Raw genomic sequence first — 14,102 nt, forward strand, 5'->3', positions numbered from 1 at the left:
TTATTGCCCTTTAGATATTCTAATCATTCTGAATTAGAAACCTAAGTTCAAGTCTAGGCTGACCAGTAATTACTGTATAAACTTGGGCAAGTCATTTAAACTAACTCTATATCATGGTTTCAGCATCCGTAAGGTGAGGGTTAGAATAGATGATCCCTAATGAATCCTATAATGTGGAACTTTGTTTATTTAAAGGTTTTCCATCTAAACAAATTGATATGCTTAGAATTGGAATTCTTATCATTTTTCCTATGTAGAAATAAAGCATCTTACTAAAAAGCAGTTTCTGGAACAAAGCAAACCTAGTTGAAAACCATTGCTCTTAGGCAGGAACTGTAAAGCAGTTGTCAGTATCTTACTACTAGTAATGTTAACCTTGATCATTTGGTTAGGGTGGTGTCTGCCAGGTTTCTCCACTAAAGAGTTACTTTTTTTTCCTTTTGTAATTATTATGTATCTTTGGGGAGATACTTTGAAACTGAGAAGTGGAAACTTCTCAGACTTCCACTCACTAATCTTAGCATCTTCAAATATTTTTATGTTAGGAACTTGGTCACAATAATGCTGTATTACTCTTGTCCATTGTTCATGTTGGTTCATTTGAAGCACTATTCTTTTAGCCATTAGATTAAGAATTTTTGAATCTTGAGACTCATGAAGTCATTGTGTTTACCAGTTGTGTATAAAGTATAGTTTCTCATTTTGATACACCCTTTGAAAAGCCGTGTTGACTCTTACATATCACCAGTAGGAGTATAAATTAGTGCAACTTTGTTGGCAGTGATTTGGCAACTCAAATCAAGCCTAAAAATGCTCATGCCTTTAAACTTAACAATCCTACTTGTAGGAATCTGTTCAGATTTAATTGAATCTATCCCATTCAGTTAAAGATTGAATGTTAAAAATCCAAACGTTGGGATTTTATTAAGCATTATATATAATAAAATGTTGGAAACTTAAAATATAGGGAAATAAATTACTTGAACTTATATATACAGCCATTAAAATATTTTCAAAAATTGTTTAATAACATGGGTAATGCTCATTAATGTGCTACGTGAAATATCAGAATATAAAGCTTTACATAGTATTTCAATTTTATTAAAAGTATGTATTTAAATAGTATGGTGAAAAAGGTTTTTTAAAAAATTGTGTTGCACTAAATAACTGGCCTCTGGGTAGTAGAATTAAAGGTAATTTTTGTATTCTGTACTTTTTTTGAAATTTCCACATTTTCTACAATGAGATTTATAAGGAGGAAAATGTGTTGGTATATATGTAAGTGGAGTCTTAAGGAATCATAAAAACTGTTGAAATTTTTCCTTATCCTTCACCTGCTTGTGTACAGCATTGAGCTTTTTGTTTAGATGTGCATTGTTTTGCAAATGGGTCTTGTTTTCACTGGTATCTTTTAGTACTGCATATGGCATCTTTCCAGAAATATGTGTCAAATATTTAAAAATTCTTTTACAGCTTATATACTTTTGATATGCGTGCACTGGACACTCCTGTAATGGTCCATATGGATCATGTATCTGCAGTGCTTGATGTGGATTACTCTCCCACTGGGAAGGAGTTTGTGTCTGCTAGTTTTGATAAATCTATTCGAATCTTTCCTGTAGACAAAAGTCGAAGCAGGTATGTGCCTACCAGTAAGCCATTTATATTCATATGTCACTTAACAACGGGGATACATTCTGAGAAATGAGTCGTTGGGCAATTTCATCATTGTGTGAACATCATAGAGTGCACTTAAACAAAACTAGATGGTATAACGTGTTGCACACCTAGGGGTCATATGGTATAGCCTGTTGCTTCTAGACTACAAATCTGTTCAGCATGTTACTGTGCTGAATACTGTGGGCAATTGTAACACAGTGGTATTTGTTTATGTAAACATATATAAACATAGGAAAAGTACAGTAAAAATCCAGTATTATCTTAATGGACCACTGTCGTGTATGCAGTCTATCACTGACCAAAATGTCCTATGACTATTTTTGTTTCATTTTTCTTTGTCCTGATTATTATTTATCTTTTCTGAGAGGGTACCTGAAGTTTAATAAAGTTTTTTGCCCCAATACAGTTTAAGAAGAATTAGTAATAATACCTTACATTTGTTATTTTTTACTTAGTCAAATCCAACTCTGTATGCCAAACCAAAAATTAAAAAAGAAATAAAAGTAAGTTTAAATTGTCAAGACCGTTCTCCCTCTATTTTACTTTAGTAGGTATATGGCTTGGTTGATGAGAGGTTAAGAGGTGGGAGATTTGAATACTCAGCCGTCCCATAGTCTCGTGTGTGTCTCATTCTGTAAGCACATTGAGTGTGATTCTAATATTTAAGATTTGTATTGTGTTTTGTATAGTTTGGCCCTTTACTACATATTATATATTATTAAATACAGTATCTATTTATATCGTATTTTTGTAAAGAGGTAGTTTACAGAAAGTGATGACATTTTAAGGAGTTTGCAAGGGGAATTTTGTTATCGAGTTTTCACTTTACAGACTGACTTTAAAAACTAAGTCCTGTATAGATACAGCCCCCTGTGTAGTGAATTATGGTTTACAAAGAGCTGTTATACACATTCCCATTGTTCCTTAGTAATGCTTTAGATGTGTTCCTGGAAGCATGCATAAAATAAATCCAAATAAATGGAAATAGTTTTTCTCAAAAAATTATGATAATTGGATGATTATGGTCATAGCCAATCTGCTCATCTAACTCTTTGCTCTTTTACTTGTGATATTTGTGTCTTTTTCCACTGTAATTTGAGGAAGCCATATGGATTTTTAAACCATGTATCGTCATTGTCAGCAGATAATTATCATCATCACTGTTTATCTGATTATGAAGGTACTTCAGTTAGAAGCATACTGACAGGAGTGTTCTGATGACTTTGATCTTCATTTCATCATTTCTGTTGTAGAGCTTATGCTGTGTGTTCCTATGTGACTATTGCTTCCTTTGTTGCTGCCTTGATATTCTCCAAATTGTCATGAGTGTTTTTTTTGGGATTATTCATTTAGGCTCAAGGCAAGACTAATAGCTTCCATTTTTCTCTCACCTCTGGAAAATATTGAGAATCAAGAGAATATGGTCATCCATCATTTCTTGGCACCACAACTTCCAAATGTAGTAGGATAATATTTTTCCAACATAGTACATAAGTAGACACAAAGAATGAAACAAGAACAAAGAAAAAAACAGGGCCAGGCGCGGTGGCTCACGCTTGTAATCCCGGCACTTTGGGAGGCCAAGGCGGGCGGATCACGAGGTCAGGAGATCGAGACCACAGTGAAACCCCGTCTCTACTAAAAATACAAAAAATTAGCCGGGCGTGGTGGCGGGCGCCTGTAGTCCCAGCTACTCGGAGAGGCTGAGGCAGGAGAATGGCGTGAACCTGGGAGGCGGAGCTTGCAGTGAGCCGAGACTGCGCCACTGCACTCCAGCCTGGGCGACAGAGCGAGACTCCGTCTCAAAAAAAAAAGAAAAAAACAGGACTGTGTAGTACCTGTGATCCCAATGGGCTGAATTATTCCAAAGCTAGCGTGGACAGCTAAATGTAGGTCTAGCTAGAAAACTCACATTATTCCAAAATTGTATAAAAGGGTTCTTATATTTCATTTCCAAGGAATTGTCTCCTGATGTCATTTGGAGGTTTTGTAATCACAGTCTTAATATGTGTTAACGTCCTGTTGTGTTTAGATATAAATGATGTTCCCTCTGACCTTTGCCTTTATCTGCTTGAAAGCTAGTTCTAATTTGTTTCTGTGATTTGTTTCCTATCATTATAAACATCAAATAACTCATGCTTGGGTGAATAATCTGTATTTAAAAAATATTTTCCTTTAAAAGACCTTAAAATGGCTAAAGCGTAGTATTTTTAAAATAAATTTTGGGTAAATTTTTTGAAACTACAGTTGTCAGTATATGACAGTAGGCTTCTGTTGGAAGTTCATTCAGTATTTACTAAGCAAACAAGTAAATTAATAGTGTCCACATGGAAAAATTAGTGTGACTGTGTATATAAAGAATTTAAGCGGCCAGGCACAGTGGCTCACGCCTGTAATCCCAGCACTTTGGGAGGCCGAGGCGGGTAGATCATGAGGTCAGGAGATCGAGACCATCCTGGCTAACACGGTGAAGCCCCGTCTCTACTAAAAATACAAAAAATTAGCCGGGCGTGGTGGTAGTCCCTGCTGCTCGGGAGGCTGAGGCAGGAGAATGGCATGAACCCAGGAGGTGGAGGTTGCAGTGAGCTGAGATCGCGCCACTGCACTCCAGCTTGGGGGACAGAGCAAGACTCCGTCTCAAAAAAAAAAAAAAAAAGAATTTAAGCCTTTAAAAATGTATTTATCTCCTAATAGTAGAACTTTTTGTGAGCTTAATAAACTTAGCATATATGCAGACATAAACATATCTAGAAGTTAAAAACTCAGCATAGTTTACCATTGGGGAGGATTCTCAGTTACTTAAGTGACTAACCATTGGATTTGACTGGTCTACTGCATGAACAGATTATGTTTAATGGTTACGGAAGCCTGATTAAATTTCCCTACTTCAAACGCATTATACTGCTTTGGAAAAAAGGGCTTCTGAGGTATGTGGAGATTACAAGAAATGAGTCTTCAAAAGCAGAACACTGAGGGGGAGAAGAAAAAGCAGTCTATCTCATCTAGTTTTCATTTTAATAGGGCGTTCTTTTTAATCATCCCCTCTCTTTTAAAAATGAATTTCTTATGGTTTATCAAAGTGCTTAAAACATACCTATCAGAAACGGTGTAAAAGACTAGTTTTGTGAGTATAGTCGAGAGATTTTTTTATTTTTTTATTTTTTGAGACAGAGTCTGGCTCTGTCAGCCAGGCTAGAGTGCAGTGATGCCACACGGCTCACTACAGCCCCTGTCCTCTGGGCTCTAGTGATCCTCCTACCTCAGACTCCTGAGCAGCACCACACCTAATTTTTAAAATTTATCTTTAGTAGCTATGGGGTCTCCCTATGTTACTCAGGCTGGTCTCAAACTCCTGGGCTCAAGTAATCCTCTCACTGAAGTACTGGGATTACAGGCATGAGCCACCACACCTTGCCTACTTTAGAGATACTTTTTATAGATATGAATATTTGATTTAGTCATTCTGTTTGAGTTTTCTTTTACTGTGCATAGTTTATTGAGCCTGTTTCCTTCCTCTTTATATGCTCTGCATTTTGAATAATTTAATCCAGATACAGAAAATTTATTTCTCCAGAAGTTTCATCTTTTTCTGACCTTGTATTTTACTTGCTTTTTAATGCCCTTCTTAACATTTACTAATATAGTGTCACCTGTGAATTCATCTAGCATATTTCACAGCCTTTCCAAATAGGTATGATATTTGACATCTCCGTTTGTTAAATGATTCTTACCTCAACTTATCAGACACTCCTGTAGTCCTCCCTTTCTTTTCACACATGTAAATCATCAACTCACTTTAATTAAGCTTTTTTTTTTTGAGACAGAGTCTCACTCTGTCACCCAGGCTGGAGTATAGTGGCACAATCTTGGCTTATTACAACCTCTGCCTCCCAGGTTCAAGTGATTCTCCTGCCTCAGCCTCCCGAGTAGCTGGGATTACAGGTGTGCGCCATCACACCCAACTAATTTTTGTAATTTTAGTAGAGACAGGGTTTCACCACGTTGGCCAGGCTGGTCTAATTAATTAAGCTTTTTAAACAATTTAACCAAAACAAAATTCTGGCATTAGATTCAGCGTATCAGGAGGTACTCTTTGAAGACCATTGCATTTCTTTCTTTTTCAGTAAAATGAAGGGGAAAAAAAGTGTGTTGACCTGAATTGATTTGATATGAGGAGGAAGCCTTTTAAGATCAAGTCCTTTCTTTTTGTTACAAAGTTACCTTGGTTGAACATCATATTTTATTTGCATTTTATGCTTTTAGTTATTCTGTGAACTTTTCTGTACATCTGGTTTTGCTTAGTTTGTTCATATTTATTTCTCTTACTAGATAGTAAGTTCTCTGAGAGCAGAAATTTGTTTAATACCCCAGCACTTAACACAGAACCTTATTAGTTGGGTTCAATAAAAATACATTGACAAGGATTTGAGTTTTTATTTTATACTCCTATAGGACTCAGAAATGGTATCCTGATACTTAATAGGCAGTGGTTACTCAAAGAAAATCTGTACCAAAATCCAAAGGGTTTTAACTTAATTCCTTTTCTATAGGGAGGTATATCATACAAAGAGAATGCAACATGTTATCTGTGTAAAATGGACTTCTGACAGCAGATACATTATGTGTGGATCTGATGAAATGAACATTCGCCTGTGGAAAGCTAATGCTTCTGAAAAATTGGGTGTGGTAAGAATTCATTTTCTTTCATTGTCATAAAGCTGATTTCTAATTTTATTAGATATTATTACATTGTGAAAATTTACTTTTAGGTATTTTTGGGTATTTTGATTAAATTGACATAGCTGTGATAAAAAAAGCAATAAATGGACAAGGTTGTATTGATAATTATTTGCTTCATTCTGATCTATTATTGTAGACATTGTACATTCAAATTGACATTTAAGACCTTCAGAATGCTGTTGTTAATTCAGATGTTTGATAATATTGAGTCTTACTGGTTTTTTGTGTTTTCCTTGAGGTAGGGACAGAAGATGCAGGAATTAGAAGCTCAGAACTTAGAGCTCGTATCTCTTTTGTTAGAGAAATAGTCATCCAGCAACTCAAAGGCTGCAAGTCCCTGCGAGATCTTGTAATATCAAAGACACAATGGAACATTTAATAAATACAGAAAGCTTCAGACTTTAAAAAAGATTCCATGAAAAAATAGCAGTTGTTATCATTGGCTGGTTACCTCCAGGATAGGGGATTATGGTTGATTTTGTTTTGTTCTTGATGTTTTTCTAAATATCCCATATTTTCTATAAGAAACATACAGAGTGTTTATATTAGAAATAAATATTAAGTTTAAGAAGGAAAGAGTAAGTGTGAATTATTTTCTACTTAGTCCTGATAGGAAAATCAAAGGCAATTCTGTTTTAGGTTTAATGATGGATAAGTATTGCATTGTGCCTAGGTCCATCATTAAATGTTCCTCTAAATCGTATCATCCTTAACATTCGTTAAACAAAGGCTAGTTCTTATGGAATTGGATACTTATTTTTTCTTTTCTGTTTCACTATGTTTAACTCACCTCCCTACCCACCCTCAAAATTTGAGTGATTTAGGTGTTTTTCTATGTTATTGATGCCTCGGGAAGTTCCAACTCAGTGATCCACATGGCCCTACTCCTTCAGCACTGCTGCTTTCTACTGGGTGGCATCTATCTACATGGCAAGTGTGTTGCCTAAAAGGAAATTCAGTGCTTGCAGAGCTAGTGTTACTAATACAACCTTGTAAAGTGCAGAATTACATTGGCAATTTTGGTTGCATATCATAAAAGTTTAGGTTTGGGGGAAAAGGGTGCTTTCTAGCTTTTTTATACTGAAGCAAAACAACACACTATTCATTAAGATACCAAAACGTGTATTTTCAGCTTACATCACGAGAAAAAGCAGCCAAGGATTATAACCAGAAATTGAAGGAGAAATTTCAGCATTATCCTCATATAAAACGTATAGCTCGTCATCGACATCTACCAAAATCTATCTACAGCCAGATTCAGGAACAGCGCATCATGAAAGAAGCTCGTCGACGAAAGTATGTTTTGAGGCATTTGACTCTATTACCCTTTTCTGACTTCTGCTCTCATCTCACCAAAAACAAACTTAACTGCCATTCAAGGGAGTGGTTTATGTGCTATTATTTAATAGTACATTAGTGATGTGTTTGCAGACTTCTACAGAAGGCCTTTTCTTTTTTTGAGACAGGGTCTCGCTCTGGAGTGCAGTGTCACAATCTCGGTTCACTGCAAGCTCCGCCTCCCAGGTTCATGCCGTTCTCCTGTCTCAGCCTCCTGAGTAGCTAGGACTACAGGCGCCCGCCACCATGTCTGGCTAATTTTTTGTATTTTTGGTAGAGACAGGGTTTCACCATGTTAGCCAAGATGGTCTCAATCTCCTGACCTCGTGATTGCCTGCCTCGGCCTCCCAAAGTGCTGGGATTACAGGTGTGAGCCACTATGCCTGGCCCAGAAGGCCATTTCTTTTTCCTTTTCCCAATAACGGGAAGCAGTGACTATCTGAGAACGGGAGAACATCCATTACCTGTTTTCGAGAATATGTTTAAAGGACAAACAATGAAAATGAATTACCAAAATAAGAAAACACTTGCTCATTTTAAAAAATTATTGTAAAAAATGTTTTAAAAAATAATTTCTGATGTAGCTGGAATTAAGAGATTTTGTGTATTTTCCAAGTTAAAGAATTAATCTGTAGTAGAGCTCTTTTCTTAAGTAAAAAATGTTCTAATATACTTTATTATAACATGACATCTATCATTTTGGATATAGAGCAGAGCTACTACCACCACCACCATTTCCCCTGTGAAATATTCTTCTCTTTGAAATACTTGAAGTCATGCATGAAATTCTAAGAGCTCTTTATTTTTCAATTAGAATATACAAATGGCTGTTATTTTTCTGTCTTTGGGTAGATGTTGCAGTAGAATCACTTTTAGAAATTTTATTAACTGTGGCAGGTTTTTAAACTTAGTAAAGGACCCTATTAGGTAAATATGATAAGAAGCAATTAAATAAGTAAAGTTGATTTCTTGGTACTAGCTTCCTTTTACCTATTGTCATTGTGAAAATATTTTTTTAAATAGGTGTTTTTCTAGTGAAAGAAAATGCTTTGATTTTTCTGAGAAAGTTTTCTTTAAGATGAGTTCTCATAAACTTGCTTATATTTTGTATATTTTATTTCTAGGGAAGTGAATCGTATTAAACACAGCAAGCCTGGATCTGTGCCAATCGTGTCAGAGAAGAAGAAACACGTAGTGGCAGTTGTAAAATAATTGGTATTCCTAACAATCGTTATGTATAGTTATTTGTTACTTTTGATTTGAGAACTCTACAAATAAAAGTGCTGGGACTAGATTAATTGCAAACATTTTAGTTATATGTGTAGAGCTTTATTGTTACTCCTTTCAGTTACCCTGAAAAATGATCCTTAAAGGTGGCCTAGTTGATAAGACTGTTTTATCCTTAATCTGCATTGTAGAATACAGTATTTGCAACTCATTTTTTCTTGTTTTTATTGCAGATACACTTACTTTCTCTCTGATCTATTACTGTACACACTATACATTCAAATTGACATTTAAGACCAAACATCTCTTATGTTATCTTTAATATTACTTTGAATAATGATTGCAATGATGTTTCTTCCTGTGATTCCACATAACATTTAGAATAATGATGTCAGTTTTTTACAACTGAATTTATTTCTAGTGCTTTACTTATATTTGGCTTTTTGACTCTTTTAAAACAATCAGCCTGCATTTATATAACTTTTATAAATAATATTATAATTAGGGTCAAGTTAAGATATTAAAAGTTCCTTTCAGCATTGAAATTTTGGCCTATTTTTGGTAAATAATTTTCAATCTCACTGAATCCTAAATAGCTCTGTGTAACATAGGTTTTTCCTTTTTTAATCATCAACTTAGTAAGCTTTATTATAAATATGTATAAATCCAAATTTTAGGAGATGTTAAGTAGAGATTTTAAAATCCAAAGAAAAGAATGTGTTAAGAATATAGTCATCACTCTTTGGGAGATTGACTTCAAGACCTACCATTGATGCCAAAATCCATGGATGCCCAAATCCTTGATATTAAATGGCATAATATATGCATATAACCTCTGCATATCCTCCCAAATACTTAAAATCATCTCTAGATTACTTATAATACCTAATACAATGTACATGCTAAATAAATAGTTGTTATACTGTATTGTTTAGGGAATAATGATGAGAAAAAAAGAGTCTGTACATGTTCAGTACAGATGCAGTTTCTTGTTTCCAAATGCTTTTGAGCCACAGTTGTTTGAGTCTATGGGTGAGGAACCCACAGATATGGAGGGCCGACTGTACACATCATTTATAGGAAAAATGTGAAGTGTGCATGGGAATGATAAAGATCAAAATCTGAAGAGTGGGAGGAGGATGCAGTCAGGGTGCAGTACACAGGAGATTTCAACTCTTTTGGTAACATTTTATTTCTTAAGCTGCATTTTTTTTTTATGCTTTCTTGGATATCGGAAATATATTTTTCTTAAGGCTGGTAAGGGATCAATCATAGTTTTTAATTCTGGTGATTTGTTTTTGGTTTTGTTTTGTTTTGAAACTAAGTTTTGCTCTTGTCACCCAGGCTGGAGTGCAGTGGCACAATCTCGACTCACTACAGCCTCTGCATCCCAGGTTCAAGCAATTCTCCTGCTTCAGCCTACCAAGTAGCTGGGATTACAGGCACCCGCCACCATGCCCAGCTAATTTTTGTGTTTTTAGTAGAGATGGGGTTTACCATGTTGGCCAGGCTAGTCTCGAACTCCGGGCCTCAGGTGATCCACCCACCTCGGCCTCCCAAAGTGCTGAGATTAGAGGTGTGAGCCACCATGCCCAGCCTGATGATCTATTGTAGGACTCAAATTACTTGAGTTTTAAGGTGAACCAAGTTCACTTTTGCACCTATATTGCTGTTAGTTTGGGTGTGGTTTCAAAGAATATGCAAATACTGATCCATAAATGTGAGCTCCTCTGTCAGTTTGAGTCCTTCAAGAAACAGATGACTAGATGGTATTAGACATGCAAGAGATTTATTGGAGGAACTCACTTGTGTAGGACAAAGCGGAGGGAGTAGGAGTAGGCAGGAAGAGCCTTCAGACTACCATAAACCTAACACCTGTGGTGAGAGAGGGAAGGAAGGAGGATTGGGTAGGAGGAACCTCAGATTGTTGGTGCAGTCCTACAGAAGGTTGGGCCAGGCTGATGGGGAGTCCTTGAGCCAAAGTTGCCAGCCGGAGGAGTTTGTGTTGTGCTTGCACTCATATCATCACTGTGCTGTCCAAGGCAGGGAGCAGCCCTGGGGCCTTGCAGCTAATGTGATGAATCCAGAGGGGTGGCATCTAGGACTGCCAGTCAACTGGGCTTCCTGTAGTGAGTTCTCTTGAAGAAATTGTAAGCAGCACATTTCTAGATCTGCCACCATCCACCGTTTTGCACCACATATATCTGTCTCTTGCAGGTTTTGGAAGCAACTCTTCCATGGTTCCATGTACCTTTCTTAGAAGGTGGAGGTTGGTCATGTGATCAGTAGCCCTTTTCCCTGAAGGACCACAACAGATACTCATCCTCTTTGTCTTCCACTGCAAATTTTGAGCAGCTTATAATAAATTAAGGGGAAATAATTCCAGGTAGGAAAGCTGTTTCATCATGTAGCAATATGTTAACCTTTACAGGCACTGAGAAGAAGCCTAACAGAAAAGAGCATCCTTCTCTTAAAGCCTTCCCTTGAGTAATCAATTCCAGTTACTTGGGCCAGTTTTCAAGTGATTTACAAAGTTGGTAGAATAGAAGTTTACCTTACTTTTTTTTTTTTTTACCTTTCCCTTTCACGACTTCACTCTGATCTTTCTCTTTTTCCGCCTTTCCTGCTCAAGTTTTGGCTCATCTAAAATCTGAGTGTACCTTAGCCCAGTTTATATACCACCTAAAAAATGAATGGACTGTAGTTAAGATGTTTGCCTGGCATCTTGTCAGGGCATTTGGTAGTACTGCCTTGAAGTTGTTCCACCTGCTGAGTCACTGGCACTACCTCCTGCTACAACCTGTGGTTTCCATAGTGATGTCTCAGTGACTTTCACACAATAGAACCTGACTGGTTAAAGACCTGAGCTGTTTTCTATAATTCAAGTCTTTTACTCATCTAGAAATGGGAGCATGGTTTTGATCATTTTGAAATGCAACTTTACGAGTAAAAATTTTATGGAATAAAATGCACAGATATGTTTTAAGGACTGAGGTTGTTAGGGTAGAATCCTGAGGAAGAAAAGGAGGGGAAAAGACTTAAGGATTATCATGGGCAAGAAGAGTTAATCAGGAAATCAAGACATCTCGTTCTTAGGTAACATTCATGGTCAGCTTGAATGTTTGAACAATAAATTCAAAATTGATTGCTACCCAGTGAACATCGGTAATTCATACAGGGCCTTAAAGTCCCATATTAGAAAATACCAAATCAGTACTTAATTCGAGGATTTTGAAACGTGGATCAGTGTTTTCCAGTTTTGGGGTATTGTGACACTCCTAGTAGTGCTAATGGTGCATACATTTTAAAGTTAACATTGTTTGCTTTGATTCCTTTCCCTTAAAATTACTTAAATAGATTAAGTCAGGGCCAAGAACCTGGATGAATTAATGATTTATTGAATGAGCATTTTTTCATTTAGTCAACATGTATTGAGTCCAAGCTAGGTGTATATGTTTTTTTAAGTCAAAGGCAATACCAGCTTCGTGGCCAGATGTCTTCACAAGCACTGAAGCCAGTATCCAGAAATGAGCTCATTATTTTGCTCCAACCCCTAAATTTCATCTCCTGTGTTCCCTGTCTGCATGACACACCATCCACAGAAATAGCCAAGACAGAAACCTGGGTGTAAGGGCGCAAGGTTTATTAATACTAGTAACAGTAACAGCTAATGTTTATTGGACATCTACAACACTGCAAATGCTTTACATGCACTTAATTTAATTCTCCTAAGAACCACAAAAGGAAGGTCCTATTATAATCCATATTTAGTCTCAATACTGTGCACTGAATCTATAAAAGATTCTAGAAGAGCTCAGTCTCAAAGGAAATAAACATGAAAACAAGTAATTGCAGTACATTATGATGTCTTAGCAGGATAGTATAGGAGCGCCTAAGAGGAAAGCCTGACTTCCTGCTGGGGAAAGAAGCCCTTCAGAGGTAAATGGCATTTATCAAACACCATTTGTTTCTGGGATATTGCATGAGTGAGTAGAAATACAGTAGGGCTGTTTTCAAAATCTGTGATCCATCATTCAGATATGGCACTATTAATGAAAGAAACTTCCAGCAATCTGTATCAGAAAGTCCTTATCTTAGGTCAAGTAATACACATTTGTCCCTTGTATACATGGAGGATGGGTTCCAGGACCCTACAACCCTGTCCTGCACATACCAAAATCCATACATTCTCAAGTCCCGAAAGTCAGTTCTGTGGAACCCCTGGGTATGAGAAAGTTGGGCCTTTGTATATGCATGTTTCGCATCCCATGAATACTGTGTTTTTTATCTGTTTGAAAAAAATTTCTGCATAAGTAGAGCTGTGCAGTTCAAATCCATGTCATTTAAGGGTCAACCATAAGATTTGGGCTAATATTCTCCAGAGAGACTTACGGGATAGAAGTTTCATTAGGGTACTTAAGATTAATGGATCAGAAAGCACAAAATATAGATCTAGGGGGTCTTAGGGCAGAGGAAAAAAGGGCAAGTATTAGGTAAAAATGAAAGCGGGTGTGAGAAATGGAGGCACGGAGCCAGAGCTGAGTGTGTTGCAAATCCTGTGGATGGATGGGTCCATGGCAAGATCAGCCAGCAGCGACAGAAGTAGGCTTACAGCAGGTGCACACACATGCCCGTGCATACTGAAAGGAACAGAGGGCAAGCCAGCAGCAAAATATGTACACTGTAATACACACACACACACACACACACACACACACACACACACACACACACACACACACACATCTTCTGCTCTTTACCCGCCATAATTCATCCACCCAAGGAGAAAATCAGTTGTATCTGTAGGGCCAGCTTTAAAAATAGGCCTGGATGATTTTATGATTCCCTCTTCTGTCTTCAGTGAATAAAACATCTTGGCTGCAACTGAACACAAAGATTGAAAATGCAATGGTTAGTTGAGTAAACAGTTTTCTTGTAGACTGGGGATCATTTTGTTACAGGGAATGATATTTTCCTCAAGGCATTTCAAGCAGTTTGTGAGCAGGAATCTCACACAGAAACCCAAGTGCAGGAACTCCAAGACAGCTGGGCCAGACATCCAGGACTCTGGCACTGGACGCTAGATAGCCACAAAATGAGACTTTTTGTGCCTCTAT

At 37.0% G+C, this 14,102-nt stretch overlaps 1 protein-coding gene and 1 long non-coding RNA gene across 2 annotated transcripts in view; one reads left to right on the forward strand and one right to left on the reverse strand.

The window, feature by feature from the left end:
• The window catches only part of DCAF13 (DDB1 and CUL4 associated factor 13), a 28,256-nt gene extending 19,191 nt beyond the window's left edge, over window positions 1-9,065 (forward strand). Inside the window, 4 exon segments of the mRNA XM_004093074.3 lie at window positions 1,474-1,638; window positions 6,231-6,366; window positions 7,553-7,716; window positions 8,883-9,065. Of these exon segments, the coding sequence (XP_004093122.1) occupies window positions 1,474-1,638; window positions 6,231-6,366; window positions 7,553-7,716; window positions 8,883-8,970 (553 nt within the window). The 3' untranslated portion in view covers window positions 8,971-9,065.
• A 3,542-nt stretch (window positions 9,066-12,607) lies between these two features.
• The window catches only part of LOC115830672, a 55,791-nt gene continuing 54,296 nt past the window's right edge, over window positions 12,608-14,102 (reverse strand). Inside the window, exon 2 of the long non-coding RNA XR_004026229.1 lies at window positions 12,608-13,869. This is a non-coding gene — a long non-coding RNA (uncharacterized LOC115830672). The remainder of the gene's footprint in view (window positions 13,870-14,102) is intronic.

Source organism: Nomascus leucogenys, chromosome 16 (assembly GCF_006542625.1).
Source record: "Nomascus leucogenys isolate Asia chromosome 16, Asia_NLE_v1, whole genome shotgun sequence".
Taxonomy (NCBI): domain Eukaryota; kingdom Metazoa; phylum Chordata; class Mammalia; order Primates; family Hylobatidae; genus Nomascus; species Nomascus leucogenys.